Source organism: Anser brachyrhynchus (assembly GCF_964034855.1).
Source record: "Anser brachyrhynchus genome assembly, chromosome: 26".
Lineage (NCBI taxonomy): Eukaryota > Metazoa > Chordata > Aves > Anseriformes > Anatidae > Anser > Anser brachyrhynchus.
Genome location: NC_137719.1, coordinates 6,420,189 through 6,434,829, shown reverse-complemented (window position 1 = coordinate 6,434,829; position 14,641 = coordinate 6,420,189). Strand labels below are relative to the sequence as shown.

The 14,641-nt window shown below is 40.1% G+C and overlaps 1 protein-coding gene across 6 annotated transcripts in view; it reads left to right on the top strand.

The window, feature by feature from the left end:
• The window catches only part of NSD3 (nuclear receptor binding SET domain protein 3), a 45,818-nt gene that overhangs the window by 16,670 nt on the left and 14,507 nt on the right, over window positions 1-14,641 (top strand). For 5 of the 6 annotated variants that reach the window (XR_013942230.1, XM_080568567.1, XM_080568568.1 and 2 more), the window contains 9 exons: window positions 404-530; window positions 4,533-4,633; window positions 7,064-7,109; window positions 7,660-7,790; window positions 8,341-8,469; window positions 8,884-9,010; window positions 9,428-9,625; window positions 9,991-10,161; window positions 14,420-14,569. Coding sequence is in view for 5 of the 6 variants with exons in the window: in XM_080568567.1 (XP_080424693.1) it covers window positions 404-530; window positions 4,533-4,633; window positions 7,064-7,109; window positions 7,660-7,790; window positions 8,341-8,469; window positions 8,884-9,010; window positions 9,428-9,625; window positions 9,991-10,161; window positions 14,420-14,569 (1,180 nt within the window). In the remaining variant the exon portion in view is untranslated. The remainder of the gene's footprint in view (window positions 1-403; window positions 531-4,532; window positions 4,634-7,063; window positions 7,110-7,659; window positions 7,791-8,340; window positions 8,470-8,883; window positions 9,011-9,427; window positions 9,626-9,990; window positions 10,162-14,419; window positions 14,570-14,641) is intronic. The other variant, XM_080568569.1, reaches the window with a different exon arrangement.

Below are 14,641 nucleotides of genomic sequence, written 5' to 3'. Positions count from 1 at the left end.
TATATTGAAAAATAACTGCATTTTGCGTAAGACTTCTAAAATGAGTTCTGCCTCCTAGCTTCCTTCAGGTGCGCAGCAGCTTCTCACAGTCAGTGTAAGGAAAAGGTTTAGGACTATTTCTCTGCCTCCTTCTTCTGCCTCTCTACCTGGAGAGTATTTATTTCATCCTAAGCATTATAGAGAAGGTAATGTTTAGAAAAGTCACTGGAATATTTTTTTTTTCCTTGTATATAAGGGGAGATTGAGAGGGATGGAAAGTTGTGCAAAGAAGCGGCTCAGTAGCACAGACCATCACGTGTATGTGTTGTATTGAAGGTTTCCGTTCTGAGGCTGAGGAGTAGATTGGTATGCCTGTTAGCAATAACGTATAAATAGGCTCACGCAATCTTTTTTTCTTTTTAAGGGAGTCGGTAACAAAACGGAAATAAGCGTCAAAGGACAAGAAAAACTTAATTCTTCATCAAATCAGAGAAATGAAAAAGCAACAGTGCAAAACGCGTCCTCTCCTGAAACGACTCCTGGGTCAACAGGTAGGCAAAATTGCAGGGTGTCTGCACTGTAACAACCTAGCGTTTAAACTCAAATATCAAAACTGGCGTTTTCTCATTAGGTAAAAAGGATTATGAACGTATTTGTGTTTACATAACAGCTGTACCAAACCTGGCTGATAAGCACGTGATGAGCCCAGATGTTTGAGAAACACAGGATGTCTTTGTGATGGCATTTAGCTGGTTTGGCCTCTCAACTTTTAGCGTCTGCAACTTGCAGGATCCAAGTCGTCTTATGAGAAGGATGGGTGCCTTGTGGAGAGCAGATGGCAAGTTGTTTTAGAAGACAACGTAGCGGACATATGTTAGCAGAGTACTGTAAAGGCTTTTGGCACCAAATGTAAAGCATGGTGGCTGAGATCAAAGGAAGAGAGTCTGGAAGTGGGATAGTGAGGAATGGATCTGAGCCGTGATGGGTGCTTGACCAAAGTTTGTTGATGAATTCCAGTATGACCTTTGTAGAGGGCAGTGATTTATTTTTTTAACTGCCTCTGATCACTCTATCAACAAAGTGATGTAATGCTTGATTCTGAAGTTGTTCTAGGGGCCCTATCATAAAACACTGAGTTTTGAAGTACTGTCTGAGGGAGAACCACTGAAGCAAATAATGGAGCTTGAGACTGAAAAGGGAAGGCCTGGGATAAGCTATTTGAAGTTAATTGGTAGTACAGTAGTAGGGAAGAATGAGAAAGGAAAACGGATTGAGTGCTTTCTAGACTTGGAACAGAAAACCAATGCTTTTTTCATGTTTTGATTCTGATAAATTGCTAATGGGAATTCTTCCAAATGGATTGATCTCCCCACCAGCAGAAATTTCCTTCTGCAGTGTGTTCTCTCAGCACCCCCAGAAGGAGACGTACCCCTCTGGGGAAAGGATGGAGGTTCCTGAAAAGAGGCAGTTTTGAGTCATCCTAAACCAAGAGATTTTCAAGTCCCTCCTGTCACTATAGGGCCTTCTATATCTCAGCCGCAGATTTTCTACAGTCCGTGTAAAAATCATTAACTGCTGTGTGTTTGTTAATGTGCTGGTAATAATATCCTTGGTATAGCCCCGAACATAAGTACTTCGTTTTACGTTGGGTATGTAGAAGTAAATCTTAGGTTGGAGAACACAACAGTGATTTTCTCTCATAGCAGGATGAGCAAGTGCTCCTGGTATGGAAGGGAAAAAAATAAAAATGGAAGGCTCATTACAGTTAGCATGCCAAAAAAAAACCCAAACCGCAACGTCTTTTCTTGAGAAAATCTTATGAAGTTACTAAGTGTCACTTCTGCTTTAACTGTTTTGTTATTTCTCCCTTTCTGGGCATAAAATAAATGAGACTCCAGGTCAAAAACCTCAGTCAACATGGGTGGGAACACTCTCCTCTGCAAACTCGCTTCGGTTTCTGCACTTGTATAGCTTTTAGGTAGGCTTTCTTATACACTATTTTCTGGACTATTTCGGGACTTTACAATGCAGGCTGAGTAGTCCGGATGTTCTGGTGTGAGTGGGGTTTCCTGATGCGAGCGGGGTTTCCTCTGCTGCTGTCGACAGTGGTTCTTTTTTCCAATCTGAGTCGCTATAGTTACTTCAGCTTTTTCAAACAGTTGTTACTTTAATTGCCTTGCAGCAGGAGAGGTGATCTCTGGTTTTTTGTTGGTTTTTTTTTTCTTTCTCACCTGGGAACTAAAGGCTTCACCTTCACAATGGCTCTTCAGATGTAGGGGGTGAGAATTCTGAGCCTCTCTTTTTTCATTTTCTTAGGTTTTTTGGATACGTAAAACTCCACCTGATAACACCCTATACAGTGCATGAGCTTTACTTCAGTATACACTCCAAACAGTCACTTTCAAAGCCATTTCCAAAGTCCAGACAGTTATTGATCCCCTCTCATGGAACATAACTGCGAAGTCCTTTTTTCAAATTTAAGGTCACCGGAACTTCAGAATACCTTTACGGTAAAGTATTTTACAGAATGACTCTGGGAGTCCTTATTAATAACCTGCAGCTAGATATACACAGGTCCATGATGCCGGGAAAAGAATTCTGTAACTTGAAATCTGGTAATAGGAGAACAGCTATGAGAATTCAGAGTGCCTCTGGTTTCCCCACACAGCCGAAACAGGATTGACCTGACCTGGCCTGGCCAGTAGGGAGGTAGATTGCTGGTCTGAAATCTGTCCTGAAACCGGATCAAAATACTCGTGAAGATGGGATAGGAGCATTGTGGAGGTGATGCGCTGGATCCTCGGAGAGCAGGAAGAGGAAAAAAGTGCCCATTATATTAAAAGAAACTGCTTTCAGCCAATATTAGATGTACTAATTTGAGAGTTTCTCCTCTGACATAGGGCTTTATCTTAATTCCATTAGGACAGTGAGGCAGCGTGGGGAGGAAATACGTTATTGATTAAATTAATTTTCTGGTCACCGTTGCCCAAATTGACTTTTAGCTGCTTCAGAGAATTTCAGCTGAACACAAAGGTGACAAAAGATGGCCTCTAGCTTTCGTGCTGAGATCCACGATAGTTTTGTGTGTATTGGTGGGTGTAGCTCGTTAGAGCCAAAAGTTACACAGCTTCTAACATGAAGGATGTTGAGCTGAGTCACTGATAAATTATTAACAGCTCCTTGCTACTATTACTTAATTTGCTGCAAAACTTGTTTCCCTCAAAGGAAAACATTATTTTCTTCCAGAAACACAGTTTTTGTAAAAACAAACAACTTTTTCAACTAGAAAGTTAACTTACTAAGGTATTCCAGAGCCACGGCATGCTACGTGCAGCCTCAAAAAAAAAAAAAAAAAAAAAAAGCTTGTCCAATTAATGACGTTTATTTTTCTGGAGACCTGTTGAGAGGCTTTCTTTCAGTGTCTGATTGACGCCTGTCCCTCTCTAGATATTTTATCTCCTAACAAGAAGCTGTAGGCTTACGACTTCCAACGCTGTATCTATCTTAATTACTTAATTAATAACTTCATCCCTGGTCCAACAGTTTGTATTTTTACTTGGAAGAGTACCGAGTATCTTACATTCACGTTGTCTTTAGGTAAAACACCCAAAACTGAAGAAAAGAGTAATTCTGCACAATAGATAATTGTGAAACTTCAAACTTCAGCTTTCTGCCAGTACAGCTCTAGGCACGTGCCTTGTTTCAAAACTTGCACGTGGTGTGGTGTTCAGGACACGCTTCTCAGTAGGGCCTTTTGGCAGATTCTGTAGCACAGAGGGACCTTCCGATTGTGCCAACCTTACTCGTCAAAAAAAAAAAAAACAATTCATACTTTCTCTCTTGAAATAACATAATCTTCATTAATCTGAGTTTCTTTTCCATGGTAACATTTTTAAAAACTTGTTTTTCACGTTAATTATAATAATGCATCACAATCACTGCTTCTGTTTGTGCTTTCTGTTTTCTCCAACTCTCAAAATCTTTAGTTGCCCATTTAGATTTCATACTGATGGCACGTGTTGTAGCGGGGCTCTTGCTTGAAATTTTTGCGGTAGCCAGAGTTGCGAAGGAAGACCAATCCTCCCTGCAGAGCTGGGGCACCGTGCTGGCTTTTTCACTGGGAGTGAAAACGGGGAAGCTCTGTTTTGCGTCTCGAATTTCTAGCTTGTTTTAGTTCAAGAAGTTCATTGTGGATACCTCCCCATAAGCACCAAAGATGGACTGTTTGGTTAAAAATAAACCAAAGCGAAGACTGTGATTGAGAGGTGTGTTGTGAAAACCCATTTGCCCTAAACTGGATTCCAGCTTTTGGTTTTGTACTATTACTGGTGTCTTTTTCTGAAGCTGCTCCCTCTGTCTATGGACTCAGAACGTGTTATCTGCAAACCATAGCACCAGTTGGCAAACAGCTTGGAACTGAATTTTAAAATAAAACATTCAAAAGAGGAAAAAGTCTTGGTTTCGTTACTTTACCTGTTGATTTGGTGTTGAACATCTTTCTGTAGCTCAGAAATATAAGGAACCATATAATAGAAACCCTTTTCCTTCTTCAGGTTCTTTAGAAAAGAAGCAACAGAGAAGATCGATTCGAACCCGCTCAGAGTCTGAGAAATCCACTGAAGTTGTGCCAAAGAAGAAGATCAAAAAGGAGCAGGTTGGCTTCCTCCATGTAGAGAGTTAAAATATATTGTATTCATAAATGTTGTGGCTTATATTGGTGCCTTTTTATTTTTCTCCATTTTTCCCCATCGGGTTTCGTTTTGGACTATCCTTCATGAAATCCCCTTGTCAATACCATTGCTGTGACTCTGCTACTGGCATCTTCACAGTATCAGTCAGGCTATGGAAAATGGGAACTCAATGATGCAAGACTCCTAATGAACCTGCCATGTTTGCTATGAGATTTCTGTTATGAGCAAAGTGATTTTGTTTCAGTAACTTCTATTTGATGGAATTGCCACCAGGTTCCTTCCTTTTGCTCTTGATTTAGCTGCTGGTTTGTATTGAGGTTTTGTTTTTCAAATGAAGTTAGACTGATTAATCTGACCACTTCTGAAAATGGACTCTGAGAATGATTTAAGTTAACGATGAATAGTCAGACTTTCTGTTGGCAGACATCAGCAAAACAGGTCTTCTGGGATATACGTTTTTTTTTTCCTTAAGTAGATCTAACGTGTACAGGGCATTCCTTTAATCTGGATGTCAGAGAGACAAATGTTGTTGCTTTAAAACAAAAAAAGAATTCCACGTGGAAATGAGTAGGAAAGTTCAGTGGCTGGACGTACTTTAATATTAAAAACTGAATACACTTTTTAACAAGTTTGTCAAAGTTGTTGGTTCTTTTCCTTATGTGGTCAATTTTCACTCTCCAAGGGCCTTTCCACTTGAAACCTGATAATTTTATATACAATGTTTCATAGGATAGCTTTTTTCGATGAGGGTTTTTAAAAAGGGACAGTCAGGTTAAAGATTTTATATGGGAAGGGGAAAATTTTGTTTTTATCTCTTTTATTCTAATTTATTCTTTGCCCGTTACACTTTGTTTTGCACTTCATTCATTTCAGAGGTTGATAGTAGACCCAGTCGCTTTTTTTCACATTTTCTTTTGATGCCATAGCATTTACATCTGTATTCAGCAGAAGAATGTTGTAACTCTAGGAAGTTTCAGCGAGAAACTTGAAAGCGACTTAAATGTTGGGCGTGAGTGACCTGACATAGACCCTAAACCCCTTGCCATGGGGTGTTGCAGCCTCCATGTTTTCAGATGAGTTATTTTATGTTTGTAAATGCTTCTTAAATTAACTAAGGTATAAGAACCAACAATATGAACTTCATGGATCCCAGTTAGCTTTGCTTGCTTATATTATCTAGCTAACTAAGACTATGAACATCAAAGTGCTTTTCTCAGGAAAAGTATATGACTGAAAATTAAACACAGATGCACTGTAATGCGCATAACCTTGAATGTATTAAGTTATATTAAAAAAAGAAAAACTTACTAACTCCTTACAATTATGCAACAATATTTGTTACCCAAAGTCAAGTTTTCTTGCAACTGATTCCCAAATTAGTCTGCAACAACTTGGTATAAAATTATAACTGGAACGAGTACAATTAATGGGAAAAACAAAATGTTAATGCTACTGTTACAGTGACTAGTGGAGAAATAAAAGTGATTGTTTAGATTTTATATTTGTATTACGAAATGTATCCTATACAAATCCTTCTATTGTATGTTTTTACCTATTGTACAACAAAATAAAATATTTTTTAAAAAAATTATAGAATAATCCTTAAATATTTACTAAATGTGTTTCTACATGCATATGTAACCACATTGTAAAGAAATAACTTGTAATTCTTAACCTTAAAAACAGGACTTTAGGCAACAACTTTCTTCTCTAATTATTATACATTCGCCAAATTCTCACGTTACACGTACATTGGCAGAACAGTTTCTAAACTTGCCCTTCTGCTGTAGGATCGAGGACTTGAAGTGCTTTTGCAAGATTGTAAGCTTGTCTGCTTAAGTGTGTACTGGCATTGAGTTTCCAGCTGTATAGAGCTCTGCAACGCTCCGTGCGAAGCCCGTACCTCCATCCCCGTGGCCTTGCAGCACTCTATACAGAGAAAAAGTCTGTGTTCCCAGGAGCTCGGGAGTGCATGCTTGGTGGATGTGCCTTACAATGGCGATGCATTAAGTGTCTCTAACCTGAGTGTCGTGCCTGTTAAGGTAAACTTGTGCTTACACAGGTGTGGGGTTCTACAAAGGCGTCAGGGTTGGCTGCCCAACTGAACCCCGCTCCTGCCTGCTGGACACGGCTAAAGTTTTCCTGTCATCTTCGTGCCCAAAGGGAGCGATTGGGAAGGACCTTGCTAGTGAGCCTGTGGCTGCCTTGTCTCGTGGCACTCAGCGTAGGCAGCTAGGATAAATCCCAGCACGACGAGAAGGCTCGCGCTAAGAAGGGGATGACAGACTACATCTGAGTTCAGAGATGCTAATCGCTTAAACGTTAATGTTTTCTTTTTAATACTAGGGGAAAAGTTCATCTGTTTTTAACTATGGGTTTTCCTATTCAAACAGGTTGAAATGGTTCCACTGACAGCAGTGAAGACAGGACTGCAGAAAGGTGAGTTACGCACCAAAACACACGTTATTGAAAGTTTCTGGCTCTGCACACATTGGCAATGGTTTTCATTCTGTGTGAACTACAGAGATCTTGAAACTTTCTGGTGATGAAGGTGTCTTTTTTTTTTTTTTTTTGGTTTGGGTTTGGGTTTTTTGCGCTGCTAGTTGGAAGGATAGCCTGTGTTGTTCATATGCTGTAAGTACATAGTAAAATATAAGATGATAACTTTGACCAGATGTATTTTAAATAGGGACGATGAAGAGGTAATCTCCTAATGGCTTATCCTCTGTTATAGACAATTTAGTAGCTTCCTCTACTATGTCAGCATATTCAGAATTTGTCAAAAGGACTTTCTAAGGTGATTTTCAGTTATTTAATTCTCTATTAAAAGTTAATTTAGTATGTAAATTGCAAACTGAAAATTAAGGCTAGCAAATAAAGTCCAGTTTCAGGCTGTCTCATCTTTGTTGTTCCTTTACTAATTTCAAGCAAAAAAAAAAAAAAGAAAAAAGAATGTACGTTAAGACTAATTTTAGTATGTTGTGTTAAGGTGCCAGCGAGATTTCAGATTCTTGTAAACCTTTAAAGAAGAGGAGTCGTGCCTCAACTGATGTAGAACTGACTAGCTCAGCTTACAGAGATACATCTGACTCTGATTCAAGAGGACTTAATGATTTACAGGTAAAGGCAAATTGTTGCTCACGGGTACCTGGTTTTTAATTGATCAGTATAATAGACTCTTCGATTGTCTGTTACTAAATACGTGAATGCTGTATTTTGTACAAATCTTGTATTTTTTACTGTCTGAGAAATAACTTGTGATCTTAATTCTAACCTCTCACATTATATCGATGTAAATAAGATACTTTTTTTTTTTTAAACAAATATTTATACTTTGACAAAACATTGGTTTAGGTCACTGGCTCATTTTGCTCTTTGAAAAGCTATTAGATTCCTTGGGAATTTGGGGATGCTAGTTGGTGTGAAACTAAGAGGTGTCTGGAAAGAGTAAAATAGACAACTTTTTTTTGCTTGTACAGGTAAAAGATATGTCAAGAAGGTAGCAGTTCTTGTATCATTGCAGCGAAGTCCAGCGTCTTCCAAGGATATTTGTATCTCTTCACATGTTGAATGATCTTTTAATCAGTGTTGATGTAAATATTTTTTTTCACAATGTGGTTGTCCTTTGAAAGTGTCTTGTTTGAGTGTCTTGGATTTTTCCTCTTTGTAGGGTAGTTTTGGAAAACGTTCAGACAGCCCGTCAGCTACTGCCGATGCTGATGCTTCTGATGTGCAGTCAGTAGACTCTAGCTTATCCAGGAGAGGAACTGGAACAAATAAAAAAGACACTGTTTGTCAGGTAAATGACGGTACTGTAAAGAGATGAATGCTAAAGATGTATCGATAGTTTCTGTTAATTTGAGATTGTAAATTTATTAAATCAGACTGGTTTGTTTTCATCATGTCTCATAATTAGACATCTCAGAATATCGAGGCTTTTAGGACTCTGTACTCTGGAAATAATTCATAAGCTCTCTTCCATGCTAGAAAGCTCAGGTGTGGTATCTAACCCGTACTCCCTAACAGTAACCGCTGGGATTGTCTCCAGCTCGTAGGTTTTGTCAGGTCTGCTGTGGGATGTAGGGCAGTTCTCCTGGCTTGTTGTAGCTATGAAGAGATTTCAGCCCATTTCTATTCCCTTTCAACATCTCGTAGTCAGTTGTGTTTATGTCAGATACCCTTTGTTCTCTGACTGGCTGTCTGCTCGTTTAAGATCTGCGAAAGCTCTGGCGAGTCTCTGGTGTCCTGCGAGGGCGAGTGCTGCAGCGTCTTTCATATGGAGTGTCTGGGCCTGAAGTCGATGCCAGATGAGAAGTTTTTCTGCACGGAGTGTAAAAACGGTGAGTGTGCTCCCATGCCCGGGAAATGGGGAAGGATTTCCTGCTCTGCTGAGGTGCCATAGGATGGTCAGGCCAAGCTGAGATAGAAAGATTATAGGTTTTAGAAGTGCATTTGTGCTATTCTATTACTTTTTTTTAACTTCTCAGGCCAGATTCTCATGTTCCAGTTAGCAAGTACTTGATAAGAGAAAAAGTAGCAAACCATTCAGGGTACGCTCAGCACAAAGCAATTTTAGGTTGACAGCAATCAAGTGGTTACTGTGAATTCTAGTGACTGACTGACCTGTTTTAAGGCAGGGAGCCTGTGTTTCTCAGAGTGATGTAGCTCTGTTCACTTCAGAATTATTTTTTTTTAACAGCATCCGTATCGCCAAGTATTGGCAGTTACATTTAAGCTTCTTTTTCTTCTCTTACAAGGAGAACATACGTGCTTCTCATGCAAACTTCCTGGCAAAGATGTGAAGCGCTGTTCAGTCAACGCATGTGGTAAATTTTACCACGAGGCCTGTGTTCGCAAGTTTGCCACCGCTCTCTTTGAGTCGCGAGGATTTCGTTGCCCGCAGCATTGCTGTACGGCCTGCTCAGTGGATAAGGATATCCATAAGGCAAGCAAAGGTGAGAACAGAGCTGGCTCTGAACAGGAGGAGGAAGCTCAAACGCGTCATCACAATAACAGCGAGTGTAACTCTACTCTTGGTAATGCAGCATGCAGCAAGAGACAAGGGTTTCATTTTTAGAAATGAACCAAAAAATTTTAACAAAGAAAGTTGACTCTAGAATGATTAAACCATATTTTTTTTTCTTAACAGATCTTTGAAGTGAAAGTTGAGTTAACTTTTGTGAAACTTTGAAAAGATGTAAATGTCTCTCTAATCTAGCGCTCTGGAATAAAAATCAGTCCTGCATCTGTCTATGGTGTCTTCTACCATATCCTGACTACAGGGTGACACGGTGCATTTTTCTGCATTTATATTAAACAGGTCGCATGGTGAGATGTTTCAGATGTCCCATTGCCTATCACTCAGGAGATGGCTGTATTGCTGCAGGAAGCTTGTTTGTGTCATCCCACATTCTCATCTGTAGTAACCATTCCAAAAGGAATCACTCCTCATCAGCTGTAAATGTAGGCTTTTGTTTCGTTTGTGCAAGAGGTGAGCACACTTGTTTTTTTCCCCCTTCTGTTTTATAGTTCTTCTATTGTCACGTGTGCAGCGTAGTGATAAAAGTAATGTATTTCATTAAAGAAAAACATCTCTTAGGGCTCTGAAGGATTTTAATGCTTCCTGTGATTTTTGGTTTAGTCAGCAGTTCTCATTAAGCTTTCCGTGTGCTATTTTTGGCCTTAATATTCAATATTCAGAAATATTCAGCTATAGCTACTCGGAAGGCATGCTTGTGTTGCCAGTAGGAAAAACGGATGCTGAGCCCCCAGTTCCTGCCATTGCAGTCTGAGAATGAATGTAGTGTTGTTATTCAGTCTGTTAAGCAGAAGGGGATTCCTTCACACCTCACAAACTTAAAACTATTTAAAGTAAGGCTAGAAAGCAGGATTTACTCATGAGCTAGAAAAATTCATTTTAATTTTTAACTGCCATCACATCTGAGAACTTTGAAAGGAAAACATTTACAATACCATGCAAACAAGTTTCATGGTAGGATTTTCCATGTGCCAAACTTTTCTTTTTTTCTTTTTACTTTCTTTCTTCCTTTCTTCCTTTCTTTCCACTTGTTATTCTTAGGGCTCTCCAGTCACCTGACTTGTGCCAGATAGCAGGTTGAAAAGTCTCGCTGCACCAATTACTCACACAACACAAAAACATCGTTATTTTCTCAGATGAATCAAACTGTCAATATTAGGTGTTTGCATAATAGTAATACATAACTTATACAGTGTTTCAAAAGTTTGTTGAAAAGAATATATCCAACATAGCTTTGAAGGTTACAAAAAAGGAAAAGGAAATGTGACAGAAATCCTGGATCCACTTGTTTTTGCACGTGTTCATTCAGTTGTTGGTTTAGTACGGGAAAGGTTGTCTTGACTTTGCAGGAGCAGAGTAGTAATCAAAGATCTCTGAATGGGAAGGGAAGGATAGTGCCAGAGTCATTTCTTTTCCACCTCTCTCCTTTCTTCCCCTTTCCTCATTTCCAAGTAGTTTAAGAGCCGTGACAAAGGATCAAGTTTTAAAAAAAAAAAAATCTTCAATAAAAATGTATTTTTTTTCCAGAGAAACAGTAGCCAGAAACTCAAAGAGGAACAGTAAGTTTTAGAATGAGTCTTAGAGAAGTTCCTCAGAATGTGTAGAAAGGTGTTTACGTGGTTCAGTATTTTCCCTCTTGTGGACTTACTCAAACATATCGCGGGCACCCAAAACCAGATACACGTGCTGTGAGTCACATTGGCATTGCTTAAATTCACACAAGCGAATATGACATGTTATGTATCTTTTGTTGTAGGTTTTTAGGTAGTGTTATGTATGTTTTAAGATTAATTTGATTTAATATGTACAAATGCCCAATCTGAACAATACCTAGCCAGTTGCTGTGTCTTTGAAGTAGAGCTAGCTGAGAATGCATGGCATAGCGTGCTGTTAGCAGAGAGCATCCGATACAGAATGCTTGAAAGCATCTAATGCTGTCTGAGAAAAATGAATCTCTTCTTCACCAGCATTAATTTAACCAACAACTACATCGAAATACCCCAGCTAAATATGGGGAAAGAGGCTGTTTGTTTTCTAGAGCTGGAGTAGAATTACTAAAACCAAACTTCTGTGGTAGGTAGAGCAGTTCCGTAATACCTGCGGCAGTTCGGTTTTATTTTTTATCTCAGTTATCCAGGGTCAGTCTGGTACCGGGGTCAGGTACAAGTTTATGACAGATGAATTTCTGTGGATTTTCCCTGGTTTGGCGGTCAGATTAGAAATGCCTCCTGGCGAGGTCCAGCAGTGGCTTAATCTGCCCTGTGGGTATTAATGTGAAGAATGCTCAGTGGTAGGAACGTGTCTTGTCCTGCTCTGCTCCTACGCGAGGTCGGTCGTTGGATCTTAGCCCTTAGAGAACTGCATTGATGTGAGGGTCGCTGTGTTAATTATGAAAGCCGTGTTTGTACTACAATATGAATTTACAGCGCTGACAGTCTGCTAGAGTGGGGTTTATCCTAAACAATTTTTTCTATCAATTTCAAAGCACTAGTAAGCTCCAGTAAGTAAGTACGTTATGTGATGTAAAGCTGTTAAATAAGTTTCTTTGAAGTTGCATTTCATTACCCTGTGGGCAGCTTCTGCAGATGACTGAAGCTGACAAGATTGGAATATCACAGAAGAGCCTACTAGCAATCTGCACTGGCTTGTTTTAGATGCATACGAGGGTTCATCTCTCTCCGTGCTTTGGCTATGTACTCGGCTGTAAAGGCAAAAAATAATAGAGCCCTTGTACTTCTCTTGGGTAGACCCCATTTAAAAGCTTTGTGAACATGAATACCTGCTATTTGATATCCATCTTTTTTTCCAATATGTGTATAAAAATATATTTTTCATATATATGGCACAGATACTAGAATTTAGGAGTAGGATTTAGAAGACTGAATTACAGTTGTCTGGCTGCATAGTGAAGAAGTCTTACACTTCCTGTAGATGCAGACCTGCATTTATTTCTAAAAAGTAAGTGAAGTGCAGAAGATGATGTTCATGAGTTACTTTTTTTTGATGTTGTTTTAATAATTCCGTTTGACACTAGCTTCAGGTATAGAGATGAAATTACAGCAGTGTGTACTTTCTCCTGGCAATGTAAGTAACCTCAAGCCCAGCAGACGGAATTTCCTGTCCTCTGTGTTCACCGAATCTTAGGAGAACTTTAAAAGCTACAAACCTGCTGCCGCTGACCGAACCCTGCGTTTGGTAGCAGCTACGTACTTGTTCTAGGAAATTTTTGTGGGGTTTGTTTCTGCTAGGCATAGCTGGAGCCAGGAGCCAGTGAAGCTTCACCGAAGAAAGGTCGTGCAGGGTTTACAGTTAGCAAGCTGCCCGGATGGCTGGAGTCAGTCCTGTCTAGTCGCATGTGGGCAGCATGAGGGGCGTACGGCGAGGTCAGCCTCTGTGGCAGGAGCACCGGCAACACCTGCCCAGAGAGAAGGGACCTGGATGCTGTAGAAATACTTGGGCGTCTGGATGTGAGAACGGTTCCTTACTTTGTTTTAGTTGATGCTAGGAAGGAGAGACTTTGTATTTAGGTGCAGAGCGTTACTGACGTGAGAAAATGCGATACCAGATTATCCATAGAATATTAAAAGTTGCTTATCATGAGGTAGATACTCGCTTTCTGGAAGATATCTGCGTTACGCGCTTTATAGCTCACGTAACTGCATGTGTGTAGGTCGTTCTTGGTTTATGAATTCTTTTTGAGGACACGCGTTTCAGGTAGACTGATGCTGTTCTGCTTACATGAGGTTTTTGAGGCACCCCAGTTCAAAAGCTTCTTTGCAGCACTCAATTTTGTGTGCCTCTCCCCGGGGAAGGAATTTGTGGCTGTCTTGGTAGCTCATCTTCCCTGCTTCTTTGGGTCTCTTCTGTTCCCATGAATTCCTGGCCACGTGCTTCTCATCTGTAGCTGGGGCTCTCTGACCTCCGCTGCCTGACTCGTTGGAGCAGTGCGGAGAAACTCTTCTTAGTGGAGAAGGACGGAGAAAAACAAGCACGCGCCATTTGAAATAAAAGCAAACGTATGGCAGGACAGAGTGCTTAACTGCTCCGAAGTGTCTCATCTGGGAGCTGCGGAGCGGCCGCGCTGGTGCAGCTCTGCTCGCCACAGAGGGCGTAGGGCACTGTTTCCATCCGTTCTTTCTCCCCTGGTGCCTTGCAGAATCGCTGGCCCCTTGTTACATTTTTCTAATGCAGTCATGAAGGCAAAACGCTTCCGTAGGTAAGATCTTGGACTTCTAGTGAGTGGGATGGCGGGCTCTGCACCGTGCGGGGCCACGGATACGGCGTCTGTTCTTCCAGCCTGTACCCCTCGCAGTACCTCTGAAGCACTGACTGTCATCACCCAACTTTTCAAATTCGCTTGCTTTTTTTTCATTTGGGAGGGAGGGTGGTTTGAACAGGATTAAAATTGGTTGCTTTTCTTGTGCTTTCCTGTAAACGCACAAATTAAGAGTAAAAGCACTATTGAAATTCCACCTAGAAACAGCTTATTCATTGTAGGATTTTCCAGTTACAATTGAATTTAGTCTCTCCGACACATAACCTCTCTCTTAGTGAAGAAACTTTGTCAGACTTTTCTTTTTCTTCATTTTATATCTTTTTTTCATTCACACATATATGCATTATAGGTGTTCATTTGGTTTATTTTATTTTCTCCTTACGGAATCATGGGTAGTTTCATTGCAACTCATCTCTTTCTGTTTGTTTCGTATAGGGTTGGTAGTGCAGGATCATTCAGACCCCCTGTTCAGTTCATATGCCTATAAGTCCCACTACCTACTGAATGAATCAAATCGTGCTGAGTTGATGAAATTACCTATGATTCCTCCTCCTTCGTCAGCTTCCAAAAAGAAATGTGAGAAAGGTAACCAAAATAGTTTCTTTCTCTTTAATTTACTTTTGCTTTTTCTATTATTTCTTTATCTTTAAATCGAAC